The 20503-nt window shown below is 39.2% G+C and overlaps 1 protein-coding gene across 5 annotated transcripts in view; it reads right to left on the bottom strand.

The window, feature by feature from the left end:
- Positions 1 to 20503, bottom strand: part of ACTN2 (actinin alpha 2) — a 67378-nt gene continuing 46875 nt past the window's right edge. For 2 of the 5 annotated variants that reach the window (XM_053937182.1, XM_053937183.1), the window contains exons 13-21: positions 15114 to 15222; positions 14119 to 14259; positions 13789 to 13971; positions 12519 to 12653; positions 11853 to 12032; positions 11343 to 11489; positions 5185 to 5262; positions 2965 to 3123; positions 1 to 1314 (exon numbers count right to left, since the gene is read on the bottom strand). In XM_053937182.1, coding sequence (XP_053793157.1) covers positions 1156 to 1314; positions 2965 to 3123; positions 5185 to 5262; positions 11343 to 11489; positions 11853 to 12032; positions 12519 to 12653; positions 13789 to 13971; positions 14119 to 14259; positions 15114 to 15222 — 1291 coding nt within the window. In that variant the 3' untranslated portion in view covers positions 1 to 1155. Of the gene's footprint in view, positions 1315 to 2964; positions 3124 to 4009; positions 4076 to 5184; positions 5263 to 11342; positions 11490 to 11852; positions 12033 to 12518; positions 12654 to 13788; positions 13972 to 14118; positions 14260 to 15113; positions 15223 to 20503 lie in introns of all 5 variants that reach the window. The other 3 variants (XM_053937185.1, XM_053937184.1, XM_053937186.1) reach the window with 2 other exon arrangements.

The following is a 20503-nucleotide window of genomic DNA, read 5'->3' as shown; positions in this document are numbered from 1 at the left end:
GTTTTGAAAAGCAGACTTTATTTAATAGGCACATCATTGCTTTAATAGCACTGGGCTGCACAGCTCACTTCACCATTTGTAAATGGTTTTGTTTGATTACATTGCATTTCCTCAGTGCCAGTAGGATTCAAGTAAAAAAGTTACTGCTTTCATTCTCTGTTATTTCTCAAGATGGAAAAAAACAGTAAACATCTAGCGCACAGGAGCAGGGTACAGACAGAATTGCCTGCAACGCAGCAGAAGTCAAGACAAACTGAATTTTGAGCACTGAACAATTAAAGCTGCAAGAAAACCATACTACATTTGCTCAGATGGGAGTTTGCTTTATGCAGAAGAGAGATGAATGTTGCCCACTAATACATACGATTATGCATTCTTATACTGAGAAACAAAGACTGTCCAACATAGACAAGAATGAGGGTTTCATAACAAAACAGTTCACATGAAATTAGCTTCCTTATTATTTCTGATTATAAAAGTTGTATTCCTTCAGCTGTAAAAGTTAAAGGCCTAAAAGAAAAGAACTGCTTACAGAATTCTAAAACTGCACTTTAATCAGCTTTTCCCCCCTTATATTACAACTCTTTGAGACAAAAGCATAGCATTCTGGATTATTTTTGTAATTAAGTAGTTTATGTGGTTGTTATATTTCTTCCCTGAAAATCCGCATTTTAGTATTTTATTAAATTCCACTAATAGAAGCATACAAAATCAGAAATCATGAGAGGAAAGTAATATTGCTCTATGAAAGAAAAAAATGCATGACTTCTAACATAGTTTTATGAACACTGTAAAAGAAGTGCATATGGCATTGAAACATTTTGAAAATGGAGAAATATTTTGCAAGTTTCAATGTTTTTAGGTTTTACATTCTGTTTTCTGAATGTATATTTCCAAAGTTAATATCTTGCATTTTTTAATAGATTTTCTAGCATTGCATAGGACAGACAACCTAAAACCAACAAGGCAGGGTATCTAGCGTGCTGCACACTTTAATATACACTGGTTACTTCAGTTACTAGCACTTTACACTGACGGTACCTACTGTATTTGTAAAATTTGTTTTTAAATCAGCTTGTCAAAGCTTTTGAGAAGCAATCTGGGCAATAAGGTGGGTATTTTTAGTGTCTACCATGAATACAGCCAATTACTGAATCAGAGGTCGCTCTCTCCATACAGTGCTGATGAAAAGGAGGTGTAATCCAGAGCCCCAGGAACAGAGCCCGGGCCGGTGTACGGAGGCATTCTCTTGATGCAGTACTGAGCCTGCTCAGGAGGCAGCTCTCGACGCAACTCATCTGCCAGGATATAAGGCTGGGAGGGGAAAAAGGATTGACAAATTCAGTATGGGTTCTTCAAAAACACAAAATATATTTATTCTCTGTAACTGTGACTAATAAATTTGGGCATCTTGCCTATTTTTCTGAGACCAAATATTTTCCTCTGTAAATTCCATCACAGATTATGAGTTGAAGGGGGCAATTCCACCAACAAACTGATCAGGTCACAATGCAGTATCGGGATATGTGACTATGTATGTTAGCTATGAAGCACTGCGCAGCCGTGGGCAGACTGCTACAGGTACTGCTTATTCCTGGATAGTCAGTATCTCTGCAGTGCACTACTGCCCCTTCTGCAGTGACAGGACAGATGCAGGTAATTCCTATTAGTTTCAAGGTTCTAATATATGCGTAAAGAAAGATGCATTATTGTTCTTAATGCATTTATGACATGAGGGATACCCTCTGTTAACAGACTTGACATTGCTTAAAATAGCAATCTATTTAAAACCACTTTTTCCTGAGACCATCTTCCACATGAATTGCTACTGAGAACATGATGCTGTTGAGCAGGACAGGAACAGAGAACTCCAGATCAGAAGGCAAAGAAAATGAGCTCTCTTTTTATTTCAAATGTACCGCTCTACATATAGAGAACATCGAGAAGACTAATTTCATTGGTCTTAGAGCAAAAACATGTCACACCATTGGTGTGCAGTGAATGACGCACAGTAACAGGACATATCTATAAACAATGTGAGTAACAAGATAGATTAGAGAATTATTTGCATTCTTTCCCAACTGCTTCCCAGGCTGTCGCCTGGTTAGAAAACCTTTCTCTTTATCTCTGACTGAGCTGAGAATACCCACAAGAACACGTCTGCAATTTAAAATGTGGTCCACATTAACTGAGATCACAAAATCAATACAAGCAGCTGGAATGATAAAATCAATAGAATGAGTTTGGGCAAATAGACCTGTACTGCTGTGATCTTTCCTTTTTCCACAGCACAGGATTGGTTTGGTGGCAGCACTGTTTATGGTCCTGACTCCTCCAGAAGCTCTTGTGTTGCCATTATACTCCCTTGCATCTTCAAACACCACTCAGTCACAAGTGCATCTGGCAGTGGGGACAAAAGTATGCCAAATTCAGGAGCTTTCTCTACAAACCCAGTAATTACAGGAGGCCTCCTCCTGCTGCTCCTTCTAGGATATGGATACACCACATTGCATCATCCTGTTGAGTGAGCTGCCCAGTCACAACATGGCTCACAACCAGGTGTAGTCTTGTGCACCTGATCTAGGATATGTTCCAGAGGGCCAAACTCTGCATTGAAACATCCAGACAACAGCATGAAAGGCAGAACGAGTTCCCCACTAGTCAAGGCTGTGGTTTGGAAATAACCTGATGTACAATATATCCATTATACAGACCAACCATCTAAGTCTTGTCTAAGATGCCTAATTTTATGTTGGCTCTCTGTGATGTGACACACAGACCAAGCCTTGTATTCTGCACCCATTTGAGGTAAGAGTCTTGGTTCCAAACAAGAAGAAAACACACATGCTTTCTCTGAAGTCTGACAAACTGCAAACAAAGCTTCACTATTACTAAAAGGCTTGTAACAAGAAGGGCTAAACAAGAGACCAATTGAATCCTTGCAGCAGCAGCACGGTGACTGACCTTATCTGAAGCCAGGATTCTGAAGGAAGCTATCACTTGCTCAGCTGTGTCCGTGTCCGCCGTTTCTCTGGTCATGAAGTCAATGAAGGACTGGAAAGTGACTGTTCCTTGCCCATTGGGGTCAACCAGAGACATGATTCGGGCAAACTCAGCTTCACCCTTTCACAAAATCCAAAACAAAGAAAATGGTCACCATAATACCGATCTCCAGCAGCCCAAACCTCTCATGAACCAGTTGGAACCACTGGTTATAGAGCTTATAAAGCATCTTCCTGACTCAGGAACATCAACAATCAGAGCCGATGAAATCTGCATCTTAAATGCCCACCCCAATTCTGTAAAAAGGACTGTGCTTTTGGAAAGTGTATCCTTTGTCCTAAATACATAATATGTATCAATTAACTGTCGCCATCTTCTCTCCCTCCCAAAATACCTGTTTAGCTTGTTCTAACTTAACACTTAATTTTCCATCTCATCCTATACCCACTGTAATTTAGGTACCATGCAGGGAAGTGAAACAATAGCCCAACAAGCAGGCTAGTCACAGACCCACAGAACTAAGAAGGGAAACAATTCGGAAAATTTCCTGCCAAATACAGGGCAGCTTAACTAAGGATAATCTCTTTCTTTTCCATGAAAAAGGTGCATTTTGGAGGAAATTTTTAGAATAAATCATTGAAGCAAGGAAAATGTAACCCCCAAGGCAAGTTTATGAAAATTAAACAATATCAAACTCATTCTTCATCATGCAGGTAGAAAAGGAGAAATTTACAAAAACATCAGTTTAATAACTGCTAATTTCAACTTTTAAAGTTGCATTAATTCAAAGAGCAATGCAGTGTACCATAGAGTATGGTTTTCAAGTGTTTTGTTTTACTTTTAACTTCCCTTTTAACCACTTGAAAATAAAGAAAAAGCAAAGAAAGTACTATCTCTAGTGTAATTGACATTACTATCCTCTCTATTTAGATAAGCTTTAGTGTTGCTGTGGTTAACGTTTTAGCTGCAAGCAGAATGAGTAGACATTTTTTCTTAAAGCTCATACCAAATCATAACCCATTGAAATTAAGCAAGCTCTGAAATCATCATGGTCCATCAATCCATTCTTCCTCTATTGAGCAAAACAACGTAAGGAATATGGAAGGGAGGGTTTGAAGAATCCAAGGTAATTTCCAGAGAGGTGATGAGTTTGGACCATTGGCATATTGGATCCAGTGCATGAACAGTATTCATTGATGTTGCCCAATCAGGTCACCAGAATCATCATCAGTTTTAAAAAAGGAAGACGTAACTAACATATTACACACAGGAAAGAGACATTTTCACCACAAAAAAAACAACATCAGGAAAGGTCACGGGAGAGATAAGGGAGAAGAGGAGATGAATGGGACAAGAATACAGAGAACACAACCAGAGAGGACAAAGAGAAGAGCAAGGAGAAAAGTTTGTTACTAAATTAGTCAAACTCAGTAGATGTTCAAGCTGCCTCCCTGTTATGAAATGTCTTTGAAATGTTCTGCGTGGAATCCCTAGCAGCCAAAAGTACAGTGAAAAACAGTGAAATACTTCATTCCAAGGCCAAAGTAAATACATTATGAGAGCAGTCTGCTGATATATGGGAAATAAGTACAGGGATTTTTCTTCTGACTGCAGGCTGTCAAGACCCTGACTACAGCAGAGATGTGCATACTGGCTTAAAGGATGAGACCCACAAGAATTAGAAGGAGATCAGTTGAAGACCTTGTATGAAACGAGGCTGCTCCTTTTCCAGGCAATAACATATCTGCAACATTCTAGACTCGAAGCTGAGTAAACACTAAATGGCATGAAAGTAAGAAGGTAAATAAATCTTTTCTCAGTGCTGTGATAGATTGCAGTGGCTTGGAGAGAATTGTGTCATCCTGTATTAGGAGACAGCATAAGAGAACTTGTATTGAGTCTGAGGAAAGGAAAACTGACAAAAGTCTGAGTGCAAGAGCTCTCCTAGGTATCTAGTAGTGTCAAAAAAAATATCTCAAACCAAGTAAAACAAACTAACTGAAAAATCTTTGAAAAATGCAAAAATACAGCTCAAAGTGATGCTGACAGTCCATATAAACCCATTGTCTTCCTAGAGGCAGAATCTTTTCAAAGCATTATGACCAACAGATTGGAGTTTAAACATGCAATATTTTTGGCTATTGTTACACTTGAAAACAGAATTATTTCAGTTTCCTCTACCTGCAAGTCATTTCCAACCTGTCCTAGACTGATGAGGCAGGCTTTAAATTCATCAGACTGTAGATGGTCAGATTCATCCTATCATCCCATCACAGGTCATGCATTTGGGAAGGGGAAAGGAAAGAAAAGTCACAGATTAGGTTAGTTGGTTAGTAAAGAACGTTCTATTTGCAAATTAATAATCCCATTCTTCCAGATTTTCATGGAAATGTAATGTCAACATATGCAATGAATTACCTAAAAAGTGTGAAGTTTTTGCAGTTTCATGCTTTAGACTTTTTCTTAGTAGAAGAGGGTCCTCACTTCAACTACAGAGTTAAAACTGCTTCCTTCCATCTTTTTTTTTAAACACCTTTGCTGACAAGGCAGATTTCATTCTATGAACTGCCATTTGCTTCCTTCCTTTTCTGTTGTCATGCAGTGTATGTGAGATGCAATACAAATATCACTGAACCTGGGCAAAACATGTTTTTCCAACTCAATAACTGTTACTTCATTCTTGATCTGGTAATACTACTTAATATAATATGCATATCTCAAAGGAGATTAAGTACAAAAGAAATTTATAATTGAACTTATGTTCAGTTATCTGGCTTTTTTAACAATATATACAGTCAGGTTTTGCTTTGAAAACTGACTTTAAAAAAGCACCTGGAACATTGTTTTGAACCAGTATCTTTGTATTTTGCAGGTGAAGAAATTCACACTAACTTCTTAAAAACAGACTGGCTAATCTTTTTCTTCCTGTTCATACAAAATGCATCCTATCAGAGGGGTACTTTAGAGTGAGTTAACAGAAATACAATTAAGGAGATATTTCAAGATGAAAAATTATTACCCTTACTGATTTTACAGACAGTTTGGAGAAGATCCAAGGTTTTCTGTCTGCTACATATTTGCCTGCTAGATGAATAATTTATTTTTGAAAATTTCTATATAGCTATGCATAGGTAAAATTATACGAGTTTAACAAATGCATTGGGCTTATTTAATATACTAATAGGATGAAGTGGTGCTTTAGTAAGTTAATAACACCATGCATTTTTAAAATATCATGCTGTTATTGATTCCCTGTGCATCAACATCCACCAGCCCCATAAAAGAAAGATGAAAAATATCAGTGGGAAGTCAATGAAGAGAACAAAAGCAACATTACAAATCTGGAGCAGCATTTAGTTAAAAGCCATAATCACAATAAAGTTTTTATCCTTTAATATTTCCATTTTATATGATGATTCCTGCTAAAAAGCATTCAAAATGGCTTAATTTATCATTCTCAAAATGTTAATCTAGGCTGGTTTGAAACTTTCAAAAGCTGTCATGGAGACAGGCTATGGCAGGTCCCACCAGGGGTAAAGTTATTCATTTTACCTAATTTCTAAAGCTGAAGATACTTCTGTGTGACTGCAAACAAAATGATACAAAAATGGGAGCTAAGAGCCAAATCCTGCCCCTCCATCTCCTCTAGCAGGTGTTGGTGGAGGATCACCAGCTACCACCCCACTCCCTGGGGGGTGGGTGGGCAGTGTGTGCAGGAGCTCCCCAACTAAGGCACACACAGCAGCAGGAGCTGAGGCAGTGAAGGGCAGATGGGAGTGAAGGGCTGGCACATGCTCCAAGATACCATTTTCTTTAGGAGAGAAGTGCAGTGGTTGTGCTGCAGCTCAGAACAGTCATATGGTTAAGTGGGACTCCCTAGTGAGGGTCCAAGTAGTAGTGCCAAGTGCTACGGCAGGTTTTCACATTCTTGTAGTGAAATTTTCAAATCTTCATTATATGTTGCCTAAAAAAGCATCTTTGAAGTATATCAGAGTTTCATGGAATTCAATGGCATTTTGCAATTAAGGCATAGATCAAGCCCGGGTGAAGGATTTCTCAATTGGAAATGGTTCTTGATATTTATTTTTATTGTTTGCAGACCAACATTAGGAAATTAATCTTTTGACACATATAAATAACTTTGCTTTGTTCATCTTTTCTTGCCAATACAAAGAAAAACACTAAAATCTCCTTCATGTTTCATTATTAGTCCCCAGAAATCTTTTCCCTTCTCCTTGTGCTTTATATGTGACCTTACAAAACAAGCGAACTTCTGAGTCAAAGTAATCCATTCTTAAATATGTCCTTAATTTTCCTGAATGCTAATCTACCTGCATAAGCCTAAACATATGATTCCTTTAATAGAGAGCTGTTGTTTTTCTGTTAGCAAAATATAGGGTGGCATGATGCTATTTTTCTGCCTGCAGAGCTCCTACTTGAAATCTGTAGTTTGCAGAAAAATCAATAGTAGAATGTATTAGCAGCCATTAAGATAGTACAGGCAGAGCAGCTGCAGATATTTCATCACATACTTTGCAATCTTATTTAGAATTTACTAAATATACTGAATCTGAAAAAGGAATCCCTGCATAAAGAGATGCCAAAACCAGTGACTGACAACCTATCTGTGTGGTATCCTGATTTGGCTGCATACCATTATTCAGCTATGCACCATTTTGAACACTTCTAAACCACTTCTGTGATTCAGACATTGTGTCCCACTTTCTCTTTTTTTCTCCATGCAGTCACATTAAGGAAGGAAATACAGTAGCATTGCTAAAGATCTATATTTTTAACTACAACTAGACTGTGCCTGAAGGCACAGTCTCTAGCAAGGAGTAGGACAGCAGTGTTAAGCAAGGGTAAGCATCAGCACACACAGGAATAACCCCCGGGGCAACAGCGTGCATACATGCCTGCTGGGAACACAAGAGCCAAGAGGGCTCTTACCCCCATGAGCCACAGGAGAGAGCATATTTGCCACTTGCCTTTTCAAGGGTGACTTGTAAAGCTCTCTGTGCCAGCACATCTCTGCTGAGGATGCACTGAAACAAACATGACTTTTCCTTGCCCTTGTAACTCACATGCACTGTGAGAATTTTTCTTAATATATTCTTCCCAGGGAGGAAGATAGGGGGTTCCTTTCTCAGATCACAAGCAAAGGAAGTTTTTTCTAGAAGCACCTTAAGAAGAGTTGTTAGATTTATGTATACCAAAATACATACTTTAAAATGGGGAAGGGAGCTACTCTGCATATTAGGACTTTGCTGACATCATCAACACACGCTGTCAGACATTAAGAAATAGCTTAAATGTGAGAAATGCCACACAAGTCACAGCTATACCATGCATAAATTATTCTGTTGTACTTAGATATTTAAAGCCTCCTTGTCAGTGACAGTATTAATTTTTGGGATCCTTTCTGGCTATTCATCATGGTGAACAGCAATCCAATCCTTCAAATGTATTTTTAAACTATATCAGGCATTCAGAAATGCTGCTAAGTGCCACAAAATTTTTACATATATTGTTAATTCCATCTGACATGAAGAAGACAGTATTTTTCATGCTAGTGCTTATGTTCAGATAATCCAGTTTTATCTTTATTTCTATTTAAGGAAATCAAAACCATAAAATAATCCATTACTGCCTTCTCTATCTAAAGATGAACAAATATAAAGTTTTCATTATTTTCTGTACACTGAAGTAACTCTGGAGCACCCAGAGTTGCCTTCTTTCACTAACACTAAATAGTCGAATGTGCAAGGACACAGGAAAGATAGAAAAATTAAAAATAAGCCTGTCTTTCTCCAGCATGTTTGTTCAAAGTCTTCTTCCAGCCTGTGTAGATTGAGTTGCATCTGTCTATTAAGTAACAGTGTAATTTAATCCCTATAAACTTCTCTTCTATCAGTGTTTCTACTATCTGTTCCCTTCATAAAGTCTGGCTTGATGGTTGAGTCATTTTAGATCTTACCTTCTTCCTTTCTTTAACTTGCATTATGCTACAGAGAAAATAACTCTGTCACTGCAAAAGTCCACCTAGACTTGTTTCCCATGTTTGATTGTGAGCGATGGGGTATAATAAAGAGGGCTTTTGTAAAATGGTCCTTTCCTTATGTGATCCTTCCAAACCTCTCTTTTTAAGCCATTGGATTGTATCTGTCATGGGGAAAGGCAGGGTCTACAGCTACACTTGCAGACCAGGCCCAAGCTGTTGAGGCCACAGAAACAGATAAGGATGTATGATAGATGAAACACCTGTCTCCTTCTACTTCTGACCTGGCCATTCAGGCTTCCTGCAACAGGTGCCAGGACAGAAGGGACACATCCTAAAGCCATGACCCATTATAGCCTGAGGAAAGAGATAGTCAGGGGCAGGTAAGAATCTAAGAGCTGGGAAGCAATTTTGTGTTACACATTATTGTTGTAGCCCATCTCCACTGTGCTAGCAGCTGTGTGACACAACCACCTTCTTCCAGGTCATACAACCTTTCTTAAGGCCTTGCTCTGTGTTATACTTTGGTATTTCAGTGTCTTACTGCATCTGCAAAGCCTGAAAATCCCTAACAGTAGGGCTGGTTGGTGTAGGATTTAGCTTCTCCCTTCAGGCAGCCTGAGGCACCAAGAGCTGACTGCGATATATCCTCAGCCATGGAGCCAGCCTTGCTGCGAATGGAACTGAGAACTCACCTATGAACTACAAAGTTACAGGGATGCTAGAAATGGCCATCCAGTGTAAAATAAACTTGGATTCAGTCACTTTGCTTCCTTATCTTTAGGGAACTGTCAAATCTTTGTGCAAAGACCTTGGTTTCCCGTAGAGAAGCATGCCTGTATTTGAAAGACTCATATCCAGGCCTGGAACTTTGCTTTTAATAGCTCTAATTGCTCAATCATCTGCTCCAGTGCATTGGGAAAGCCATTTGGTATGCTACTTCCTTCCACCCCAGGAAAACTATCTCTGCTTTGGTGATGTTATCTCCCACTTCCTTAGAAAATACAAAAAAAAATTATGCTGTACTAGAATCACATTAAGATTTTTCCATAAAATCTGTTCCTAGTTCTGTGTAGCTAAATCTCCCTATGCTTGTATGTTTCTTCAGCAAGCAGAGGTTTGATAATTCTTGTGTTTTTCCAAAACAGTTAGAGGTATTCTAAGAAAGATTTAGTAAACTATGACTATCAGCATCCATTACATATCAAATGCAAGTGCATATATGGGCAACAATTTGAATAGAGCTGGACAAATAGGATGTAAGTGAAAAGAAGGTGGCATTTTGCTGCACCCTGAAATGATTTGAAGGATTGACTTGACAGACTGGTGCTGCATTATAATAAGTTTTTTCAGTATTTGAACTGTGAACTTGGTTTTAAAAATGGGTTTATGTGAGCACAGACTCATGTTCAGACTGTTCTCCAACTGCAAATGTCAGATCCCCATCTGCATATATTTTGCTATTGTGTATATTAATATATACACAATATATTAATATATATTAATATATATTTATATTATATTATATTATATTATATTATATTATATTATATTATATTATATTATATTACATTATATATTATATAACACTCTGTCCATGAATACTGCATAACTCACAGAAGTGAGTTAAGTTTCTTCACATTACTGTTTTCCTTCCTACTTTTTTATTCATCCATATTTAGATAACTAAAAAAAGTAACAGCCTCTTATTTCCCACATACAGCCAGAAAAATAAAGGATGTTCCTGGACAGCTGTAAGTGTCCCAACTATATTCCTTACAAATACATTTCCAGGGAGACAAGTTGTGATTCAAAGGGGGGAAAAAAGCCTCTGTGATATAGATTACAGCTAAATTTAATGAGATGGAAACAACAGCAAGTACTTTGAACATGCTGTACAGTCTTAAAATAAAAGAGTCATGTTATTTTCCAAAACACACAGATTTATGCAGTTCTGTTTATTATTTGAACAAATACTAAATCATATTAGCAGAGCTATAATTCTGCATTACATTTAAAAAGCAGAAATTAATCTTTAATTTATGTGCACAATGCTAATAGGCTGTGGGGAGCCCTGGGCAACATGATCTAGTGGATGGCATCCCCTGCCCAAAGTGGGGAGAGTGGAACTAGATGATCTTTGAAGTCCTTCCCAACCCAAGCCATCCCATGAGTTTAAAAGGCTATAAATACTTTCTTAACTGATCATTTTTCTCTTTTAAAAAGAGCCCATTGCTAGCCCATTTTCAGGTTTTTAAACAGGCTTATATTTGGAGTGCCAAGAAACTCACTTTTGGGAAGAATAAATACTGCTAGTTGAGAAAAAACAGGAGTACTGTACCCTGTCAAAGTGATTGAACGATGCTCTGAAGTCATTCATTTGTTCCTGGGTGATACCCTTGGCATCTCTTGTGAGGATCTGAGTCTCAACCTCATTGATAGTTCGAGCAATGGTGGTAAGCAGGAGCTCCCATCCAACACGGATGTGCTATGAGAGAGAAAATACTGAGTTATTACAGAGCAAATTTATTCTTTTAAGAGTATAAAAAGTACAATAAGAAATAAATCAGCTTTAAATATTTATGTGATAATTTTGCCATACTATTAACTGTATTATGACCAAGGATCACTAAAAATAAAAATGGCCTTCAGAAAAATATGAACTGGTTTCTAAATGAGTACTTCCTCACTAAAAAGTGAAAATAAATGAAAATAAAACAAGGCTTATGAGATTGGCAGAAAGCCTGCCAAATTCCATCTTCTGTGGGAGTCCCTTTAAATCAAGGAAGGTAGGTACACAGCACAATAGGACAGAATAAACTAATAAATACAGAAGGGAGTAAATGGCTACCTCCATGGTATAGTTGGTGTGCTTGTTGTCAAACACCAGGGCTTCTTGTATAAGCTGATGATCTCCTTCCAGTTTGTCAATATTGTGTTTATAATTAATGATATTGTGCTCATATTGCTTCAGCTGATTCATCTGGTCCTCCAAAGGCCCTGTCATTTCAATAGAACTGCGGGCAATTTCCTGTCAAAAGAAAAAGAGACACCCCCCAATCCCACAAAATTTAAGCTTCAGATGTGCTAATTTGACCAATGTTCACGTAAATATGTTGTATTTTTATACTAAGAAGCAACAGTAATAACACCTTCATACAGTGGAGATGAGAAATTTTACTGTAGAAAACACATTTCAAAAGAAATGTGTCACATTTAAATCAGGAATTCATATTGAGACCCCAGTGAACCTGGTATCTTTTCTGCAAAAAGCAGAAGCGAAACAGTAATTGTTTAGTGATTGATTTTTCAAAGCTGAATCTCCTCATCACCATCAAGGTACCACTTATATAAAGTTCCACAGTTTTAAGAATAATCTTAACAGGTGCTAAATAGTTTAGGATCAAACAGCTGGAGAACTGACATTGACTTTGCTGTTGCCCTGTATATAAAGTAGAGATAAAAAAATTAAAAATCACTTTGTTCATCAGCTTCTGCCTGAGGGTCTGGCACTTACCTCCATCTTGGTCTGGATCCATGGCCCGATGACATTGGCCTGAGCAGCAAACTGGCGGCGCAGGCGCTCGTTGGCGTGCTGGCGGGCTAATTCCTCCTGCAAGGATTGATCCCTCTGAGGCACCAGCTGCTTCACCTGTTACAGTGGAAAGGCACTAAAGGTGAGTAGGCACAATTGAATAGTTTAAAAACAAATGGAACAAATACATCTGCAGCTACTAATTTTCATTATTGGTCTGAAGGTCAATATCAGAACAAGCAGAATGATCACTATTTTATTTACAAATTCTGTGCTAACATAAGAAATTTGTAACATGGTCTTAGGCAGCCTGACCAGAGAGACTGACATGCAGAGAGAAGAAATTCTCACCTCTGGCTGGATTCAAGTTCAAGACAATTATTTCACTTTAACTGCTCTTTGAGCAGTTACTTTGTTTTTCTTTTGAAAAATGAAGGTGATTTTTCAATCTCTAAGTAATTGTTCTAAGAAGAGTTAGTGTAAAACATGTTATTTGAGCACCTCCATTAGAATAGGATAACATGAGACACATTCTGTCTGCCATGCACATCTGGAGGTCTCTAATTCATTGCAAATGTTTTTGTTTGGCTTATCCTTCTGAATTGCCCAGGGAGACCTAACCTTAGTCCTTACTGCTTGATATTTATTACTCATTCAGGGTGTGTTCTTGTCCATGTAAGTTTCTGTAATTCTACATTTTACACAATCATTTACCTGCAGCATTTTTTCTGTCTTGGTTCATAATGAAATTAAATTGGTGTGATTGCTCTAGGTGCCTCTCTTTAATCCCTTCCCAGTACTTTTCAGTTGCTAATGCCAATTTTAATCTAATTGGACAGAAACACTAATGGTTCCAAAGATGCTGATTTTATACAACATATTTTGAAAAGCAGCATCTGAGTAGAAGAAACACAAAAATTACTCTTTATACTAAGAGAAAGAATACAATCATTTCCTGTTCTTTTACCAGCATCCCTAGCCAGGCACCAGCCTCAACACAAGTTTCTCTTGTCCTGGCAAAAAGCTGAAGAGGACATAGGTAATACTGCGTGACAGGAGCAAGGGATATTGTGAAGCGAGCCAGGAAAACATAAGGGAGAGCGTAAGGTACTGCAGAAATTCATTCCGGCATCTGATGATCTAGAATAATTTAGAGATTTATTGTAAAGTTCTCTGCATATTCTCAGTAATTCTCAACTGGAATAATGTGTTACAATGTCCCTTCTGTGTTTAGCAATTTAGCATACATTACCTTTTCCCACTTACTACGAATCTCTTCGACGGTAACAGTGCTGTAAGGATTGGTTGCACTTATTCTCATGCTGTAACTCTGGATGACTTTTTCAACTTCATTCTGGATTGACAGTATGGCCTGTCGCTCACCATCTGCCTCTGGCAAAGTAGCTTTAAATTGATCGTGTGCAGAGATTAAACTCTAAAATCAGAAACAGAGAGGGAAAGCATAAAAACTGTAAAATTTCTTCCAGCTTCTGGAAGATCTGCTGTAAATAAGCACAGCTCCTCTCTCAACCTCTCAAACATCCTGGCTACTGGGTGTAGACACAGAAAATAATACAATTACCTGAATTTCCTCTATGCTATGAACAATAAACATGTCCTGTAGGTCTTCCATAGCACCTTCCATCCAGTTGTTGAAAGGAGCAGCTCTTTTGGCAAACTCCAGGTGAAGCTGATCAATTGTTTCAAGCAGTTTCTCCGTCCTCTGTACAGGTTGGGAAAAGTGCATTCTTTTGTTATTAGGGCAAGATCTAGCTCCACACACATACCTACCCAAAAACAAAGTCATGCCTCAACTTTTGAAATGCATTTGATTGCATTGACTGATTTCACCACCTGCTTTAAGGACTCCCACTCAAGGCAATAGGACTAATTGCAGTAGAAGTACTCTCATATCCAACACATTAAAAGGGGTAGGTGTATGCCTGTGAAGTATAATATTAATAAGTATGTTTTAATATATGTCTATATTAAGTATTTTTTTTAATTGGGATCTATCTGCAAATGAATTAAAATCTGCTAATTTTGATTTAGTGACTTCTTTTAAGTACAAAAAGGAAGAATTACACGTTTCCCACCTTGGCATTTATGTGTGCAACTTCCTCTTTTCCAAAATAATAAGGTTTTGCAAAGTATCTCAGTGCTTTGAAATACTCACTACCAAAAATTTACCTACTGCTGGACAGAAAGGTATGCAGGACTGCAAACTCAGACTGGTATGAAAAGGTAACCAACCAATAGCTCTTTTTAGCCTTTCTGGACATCAGATTCCCACAGAGGGATGCTACAAACCATATGTCATTTGTTGCTGCATTAGAGCTGTCCGTGGCACTGGACAAGCTCTAATGGCTTGTGGCTGTACTTCAAGTCTACTCTGAATAATTCAGTCCATTTGCAAGAGTAACCACACGAAAATTAAATTAAGATCTGTGGAAAGGGTTTTTTGCTATTTGGACTCCAAAGTGGATGCTCAAAGGCACCATTTCCAGATCTGAAATAAATGGTTCATTTCCCTCTCCCTTCCTCAGCTGAGCTGCTGATCCTTATTATATGGTTTACCTCCAGTGCCTCTCTCCTTTTCTGAGTGAGTGTTCCCAGACTGTCCCATTGGTCACATATCTTTTGACATCTATCATTGACACTTGCAGCATCATGGTAGTCCAGTTCACTAAGAAAGAGCAAAAGCAAAACTCTGTGTGACTTTTTGAAAGACAGGAGCAGCGTCCACAATTCCACTGGCCCTCAACAATTCTTCCCCTCCTTTGCAATATTTCTCCTAAGGTAACCAAGTGTTGCAGTACAGACATTGTGTTTAGGCATTCAGCATTTCAAGAAGCACAGCACAGGAACAAGATCAATCCCCTCTGTTCTGAGAAAAATCAAGTGGCATCCAGGTATTAATCACAATTAAGGTCACTGTCCAAGCATCTTTGTCATAGCTATTCCTGTGACACAAGCAATTTGATCCCCTGATAGCCAGAATGCTTCAGTCTTGGTCTTTAACAAGTTTGCAGAGATTGGTACCTTTTTAAATTAATTGGCCTGAAATGTCTACTTTGTTTTAAATAATCCAATGATCCTTTCCTTATATGCTTTGAAATTATTTAACTGAGAAACACAAATCAGGTTGCATTCAAAGCATAATCTCTCACATGCCTGGCAATACTAATAGGGACTTCCAAGATCTGGGGAGCAGAAAACAATTTTCATCTTCTTCTCCATGATCTCCTCACAGATCTACATCCCAGAACTGGCTGGTTTGGAATACAGGGATCTCCAGATCCACATATGCCACCAGGATGAATGAGTGCATTCACAAAGGATAGCAGTTACCATTGCTTTTTCACCTGCTTAATAGGTTAGTATCATCCTGAAGAAAGTAACTTACTATTCTGCCTGAGACTGGAATAAATTTTTGAGGTTATGTCCTGAGACTCTGGACTGACTCTGCTTCAAACTGAACTTTTGGTCTCAGTGGGAAATGATATAATACATGTGTTTGACACTTTCGAAACTCCCTTTTATTGGTGCATCACCATCCATTGAATTTAGCTCTTGGCTTCGCCTTGAGAACACTCTGCCCAGTACTAAATGCTGCTGAGACTGTAAATACGTGACACATGGCAATAATGGATCTAAGGTTTACTTTGAGCCTTGAACAAGACAGCAAATGCAGATAGAATTTGTTCCGCTTTTCTTTCAGCATTCTTCTCTAGGCAATTGGCAAGAGGAATGAACAGATCACACTGCCAGTAATACAGAGAATCACAGAGGACAAAATGAGAACAGAGGCAGCTTTCCTCTGTGAAGCCAGAGGGCAGAAGCCAGCAGCTCTGTAGGCCAGGGGCAGTGTTCATATTTCCTCTTCTAAGCCCAGTCAGAGCAATCTGGTTTGGGATAAATCTGAGAAGTGTAAGAAGAATTCTGTTTAAAAGAAGCTTCAGATGTGCTGCAATCAATTGACTGTTGAAAGTGAGGAATGGTAAAACAGGTAAAAAAATACCATAACAGAATCACGGAATTACAAAATCACAGAGTGGGTCAGGTTGGAAGGGACTAGAGTGGGTCATCTGGTCCAACCTCCCTGTTCACGCAGGGTCATCCTAGAGTACATGGCACAGGATTGAGGCCAGGCAGTTCTTAAATATCTCCAGCGAGGGAGACTCCACGACTTCTCTGGGCAATCTCTTCCAATGCTCGGTCACTCTCACAGTGAAGAAGTTCTTCCTCATATTCAGATAGAATTTCCTGTGCATCAGTTTTCTGCCTGTTGCCTCTTGTCCTATTGCTCAGCCCCACTGAGAAGAGTCTGGCTCCATCCTCTTGGCACCCTCCCTTTAGATACTGATAGACATTGATGAGGTCCCTTCTCAGTCGTCTCTGCTCGAGGCTGAACAGGCCCAGCTCCCTCAGCCTTCCCTCATAAGAGAGATGTTCTAATCCCCTCATCATCTCTGTATCCCTCCACTGGCCTGCTCCAGGAGCTCCATCTTTCTCTTGTACTGAGAATCCTAGAACTGGACTCAGCATTCCAGATGTGGCCTCACCAGGGTTGAGTAGAGGGGCAGGATCACCTCCCTCGACCTGCTGGCAATGCCCTTCCTAATCCATCCCAGGACACCATTGGCCTTCTTGGCCACGAAGACAAGCTCTTGGACATCTTGTTGTCCACCAGGACCCCACGGTCCTTCTCCACAGAGCTGCTTTCCAGCATCTCAGCCCCCCCACTCTGTGCTGGTGCAGGGGTTATTCCCCCAGGTGCAGGACCCTGCACATGCTTTTGATAAATTTCAGCCAGTTCTTCTCTGTCCATCTCTCCAACCTGCCAAGGTCCTTCTGAAGGGTTGCACAGCCCTCTGGGGGTACTGGCCCCTCCTCCCAGCTTTGTGTTGTTAGGGAACCTGCTGAGGAGGCATTTGCCCCTTCACCTGAGTCATTGATGAACAAGGTGAACATCACTGGGCCCAGTGCTGGACCTTGGGGGACACCACAAGTGACAGACCTCCAACTTGACCATGTGCCACTGGGATCTGCCATTCAGACAGTTCTGAATGCACCTCACTGTCTCCTCATACAGCCCACACTTCCTGACTTTGCCCATGAGAATGTTGTGAGAGACAGTGTTGAAAGCCTCACTAAAGTCAAAAAAGGCAAAATCCACTGGTCTTCCCTCAAGAGAGGCAAAATCCACTGGTCTTCCCTCATCCATCCAGGTAGTTGACTCATTGTAGAAGGCAGCCAGGTTGGTCAAGCATGATTTACCTGACTACTCCTGATCACCTTCCTGTCTTCCCTGTGGCTAGAGATGGCATCCAGAATCAGATGCTCCATCACTTTGCCAGGGATTGAGATGAGGCTGGAGCTACTGGCTGGTAGCTCCCTGAGTCCTCTTTCTTGCACTTGCTGAAGACTGGGGTGACATATGCTTTCTTCCAGTCCTCAGGCACCTCTCCTGACTGCCATGGCCTTTCAAAGATCATCATGAGCAGCCTCACTATGGTATCCAACAGTTCTTTTAGCACTCATGGATGCAGCCCATCAGAGCCTGTGGACTTGCAAGATGTCAAGTTTGCCTAGGTATTCCCTAAACCAACCCTCTGAACAATTTTAAAAATAATAAAAACAACCCAAAATTGTGAAAGTAAACTCTCATATGTAAGGAGAAAACTGCCAGCAAGTCACACTGTACAAAGGGTCCTTAACTGGAAAACTCACTTCCTTCTTTGGAAGCCTTTTCATTAGCCTTCAGGGGGTACAACAAAAATCACCTATCTGCTAAGGAATTTTAAGTCAGGAGTGTAGAGTCTTGGATGAAACAGGCTGAGATTGATTTTGCTGTCATGAACTTTTGGCTGAAAGGTTTTTTTTTTTTTTCGTTATAGCTTCATTTAATTTATTAGGTTATGTTCCTGAGTGAGCAAACTTTATTTTTGCTTCAATGGATCACTTATCTCCTTTTGTCAGTTAAGGGTAAGGGCAGGTGTCCTTCCATGAAAGTGAGGGACTGATTGTACCAGCTGTGGTCAAAGTCCTGGAAGGCGATACGCCACTTTCCTCCACAAGTTCTGCCAGGGAGATTCAGAGATTCCCCGTTCCCCCCATTCTCTACTATCCTGTTCCTTCCAGAGATGTGTGCTGTGGACAAATAGGTAGGAGAATAATATCAAAACAACTTTTAAAAAGGGCACCCATGGTGCTAACTGACTAAATCCTAAGTTAGTTTACCAGGTGGCATTAAGCAGTGTAGCTCCACTACCTTTCTGGGCCTGCTGTTGTTTACTTCAAATAAGTGTATTATAGGTATCAAAGAACATTTTTCTGCTCAAAGCAAGAGCAGAGGAAATAATAACTCATCAAAGATTTATTAGTTGGAAACAAAACACAGGCTTACATTCCCTGTCCTATTAATTTTTGTATCTTTCTTGACATTGAAGAGACTAGATTTACATTTTGTAAAAATTTTTACTTTGCAGTGCGTGAAGTACTGCATCTCATGTGTTACAATCCTTCAAAGAAAGCAATCTTTCTATTTGTTTGGCCATTTGAAACCTACAGCCTTGGGAATTTAAAAATCATTAAGTTACCACTACTGATCTTACAAGTAACTCAATCTTATCTGTCAAAAATTTAAAATTCAGTGAAATTTTGACCTGATCCAGAGGAGCACTTAAGTGTAAATTCACTTTGGGAACAGTGATAGTGTTAAAAATAACCTGCTGAGCAACATGTTTTAGCAGAGCTTCAGAACAAGGCTCATGTTAATCATGCACATAAGCACAATTTGAGCCCAGGTCTCCAGAATCAAAATTACTCTAAGATCAGTCTTACAGATAATGGTCTGCTTGGCTGATAATCAGTCACTATACTACAAGTGATGGATATACAAGAAACTACATTCCAAAAATTTTGTCTTGATGATTGAAAACATTGATATGAGCACATCAGGTCATAAATTAATATGGGTTTTTATAGTGCAGCTCACTCAAATGAGCACTTGCTATGTCATAAATGGCAAATCTCATTTTAGAAATGCCTGTCCCCCTTCAGCTTTATATAAAGTCCTCTCCAAGCCCTGTCATGCCTCTTTGCCAAGGAATATCTAAGTCTACACAGGCTGGGAACACAACAATTTTATAGCAGCATCCTGGCTGGAATCACCTGTTTGCATACACACATAAATTCTCTATCTAAATAGCATCAATAAACAAGCTTGTAGCAACTTTAACCTTAAGCACACAGTGGACTGAGCTGTAGCAGAAAACACCAGGACAGGAAACTATAACTAGTAGAGTTCAAGGTCATACAGCAATAGTTCTCCTTTGAAACTGCAAAATTAGACATCCAACAGATTGACTAAAACAAAACATGGAGGTGTACTGACTTGGAATTTAGACACAAACGATAATGGCTTCTGTAGGGGCCTGCTCCAGTGATGAGAAAAAAAACAACCAACCCACCAATGAAATAAATAAAAATCAAGAAATACCCACACTTACTTCAACAGGCTTTGTATCAGATGCCAATGCACATTTCTTAGCATTCAGACATTAATCCTTCTTTAAAAATACGGATCAAAAAATAAATTCGCATTTTCCTCCATAATTTTATTGTGCAAGGAATTATGTATAAATAATTAAAATCAGTATTTTAATAGAAACTGTCCATTAGCTTGAAGCCAGTGATAAAACCTGACCTTTATGACCTTTCATTCAGTGTTCCCCAAGGGGATTAAGCCTAATTGAGTTACAGAGTCACAGTGAAAAATCAGGCACTGATAGCACCATTGTATGGAGAAGCAGAGAAGTCAAATTAGAGCATCTCTAAGTGAAATCAGCTTTCAGCACCTTTGCAGCCTGGGCCACAAATAACTTGTTTTACTTCACACAGCAAATTACTGAAACAACTGAGAAGAGACAATCCCAAAATAGACAGGATACAGTGTTCATTGG

The sequence above is a fragment of the Vidua chalybeata genome, chromosome 3 (genome assembly GCF_026979565.1).
Source record: "Vidua chalybeata isolate OUT-0048 chromosome 3, bVidCha1 merged haplotype, whole genome shotgun sequence".
Lineage (NCBI taxonomy): Eukaryota > Metazoa > Chordata > Aves > Passeriformes > Viduidae > Vidua > Vidua chalybeata.
The sequence above is the reverse complement of the archived record's forward strand: the minus strand, read 5'-3'. Positions and strand labels throughout refer to the sequence as shown.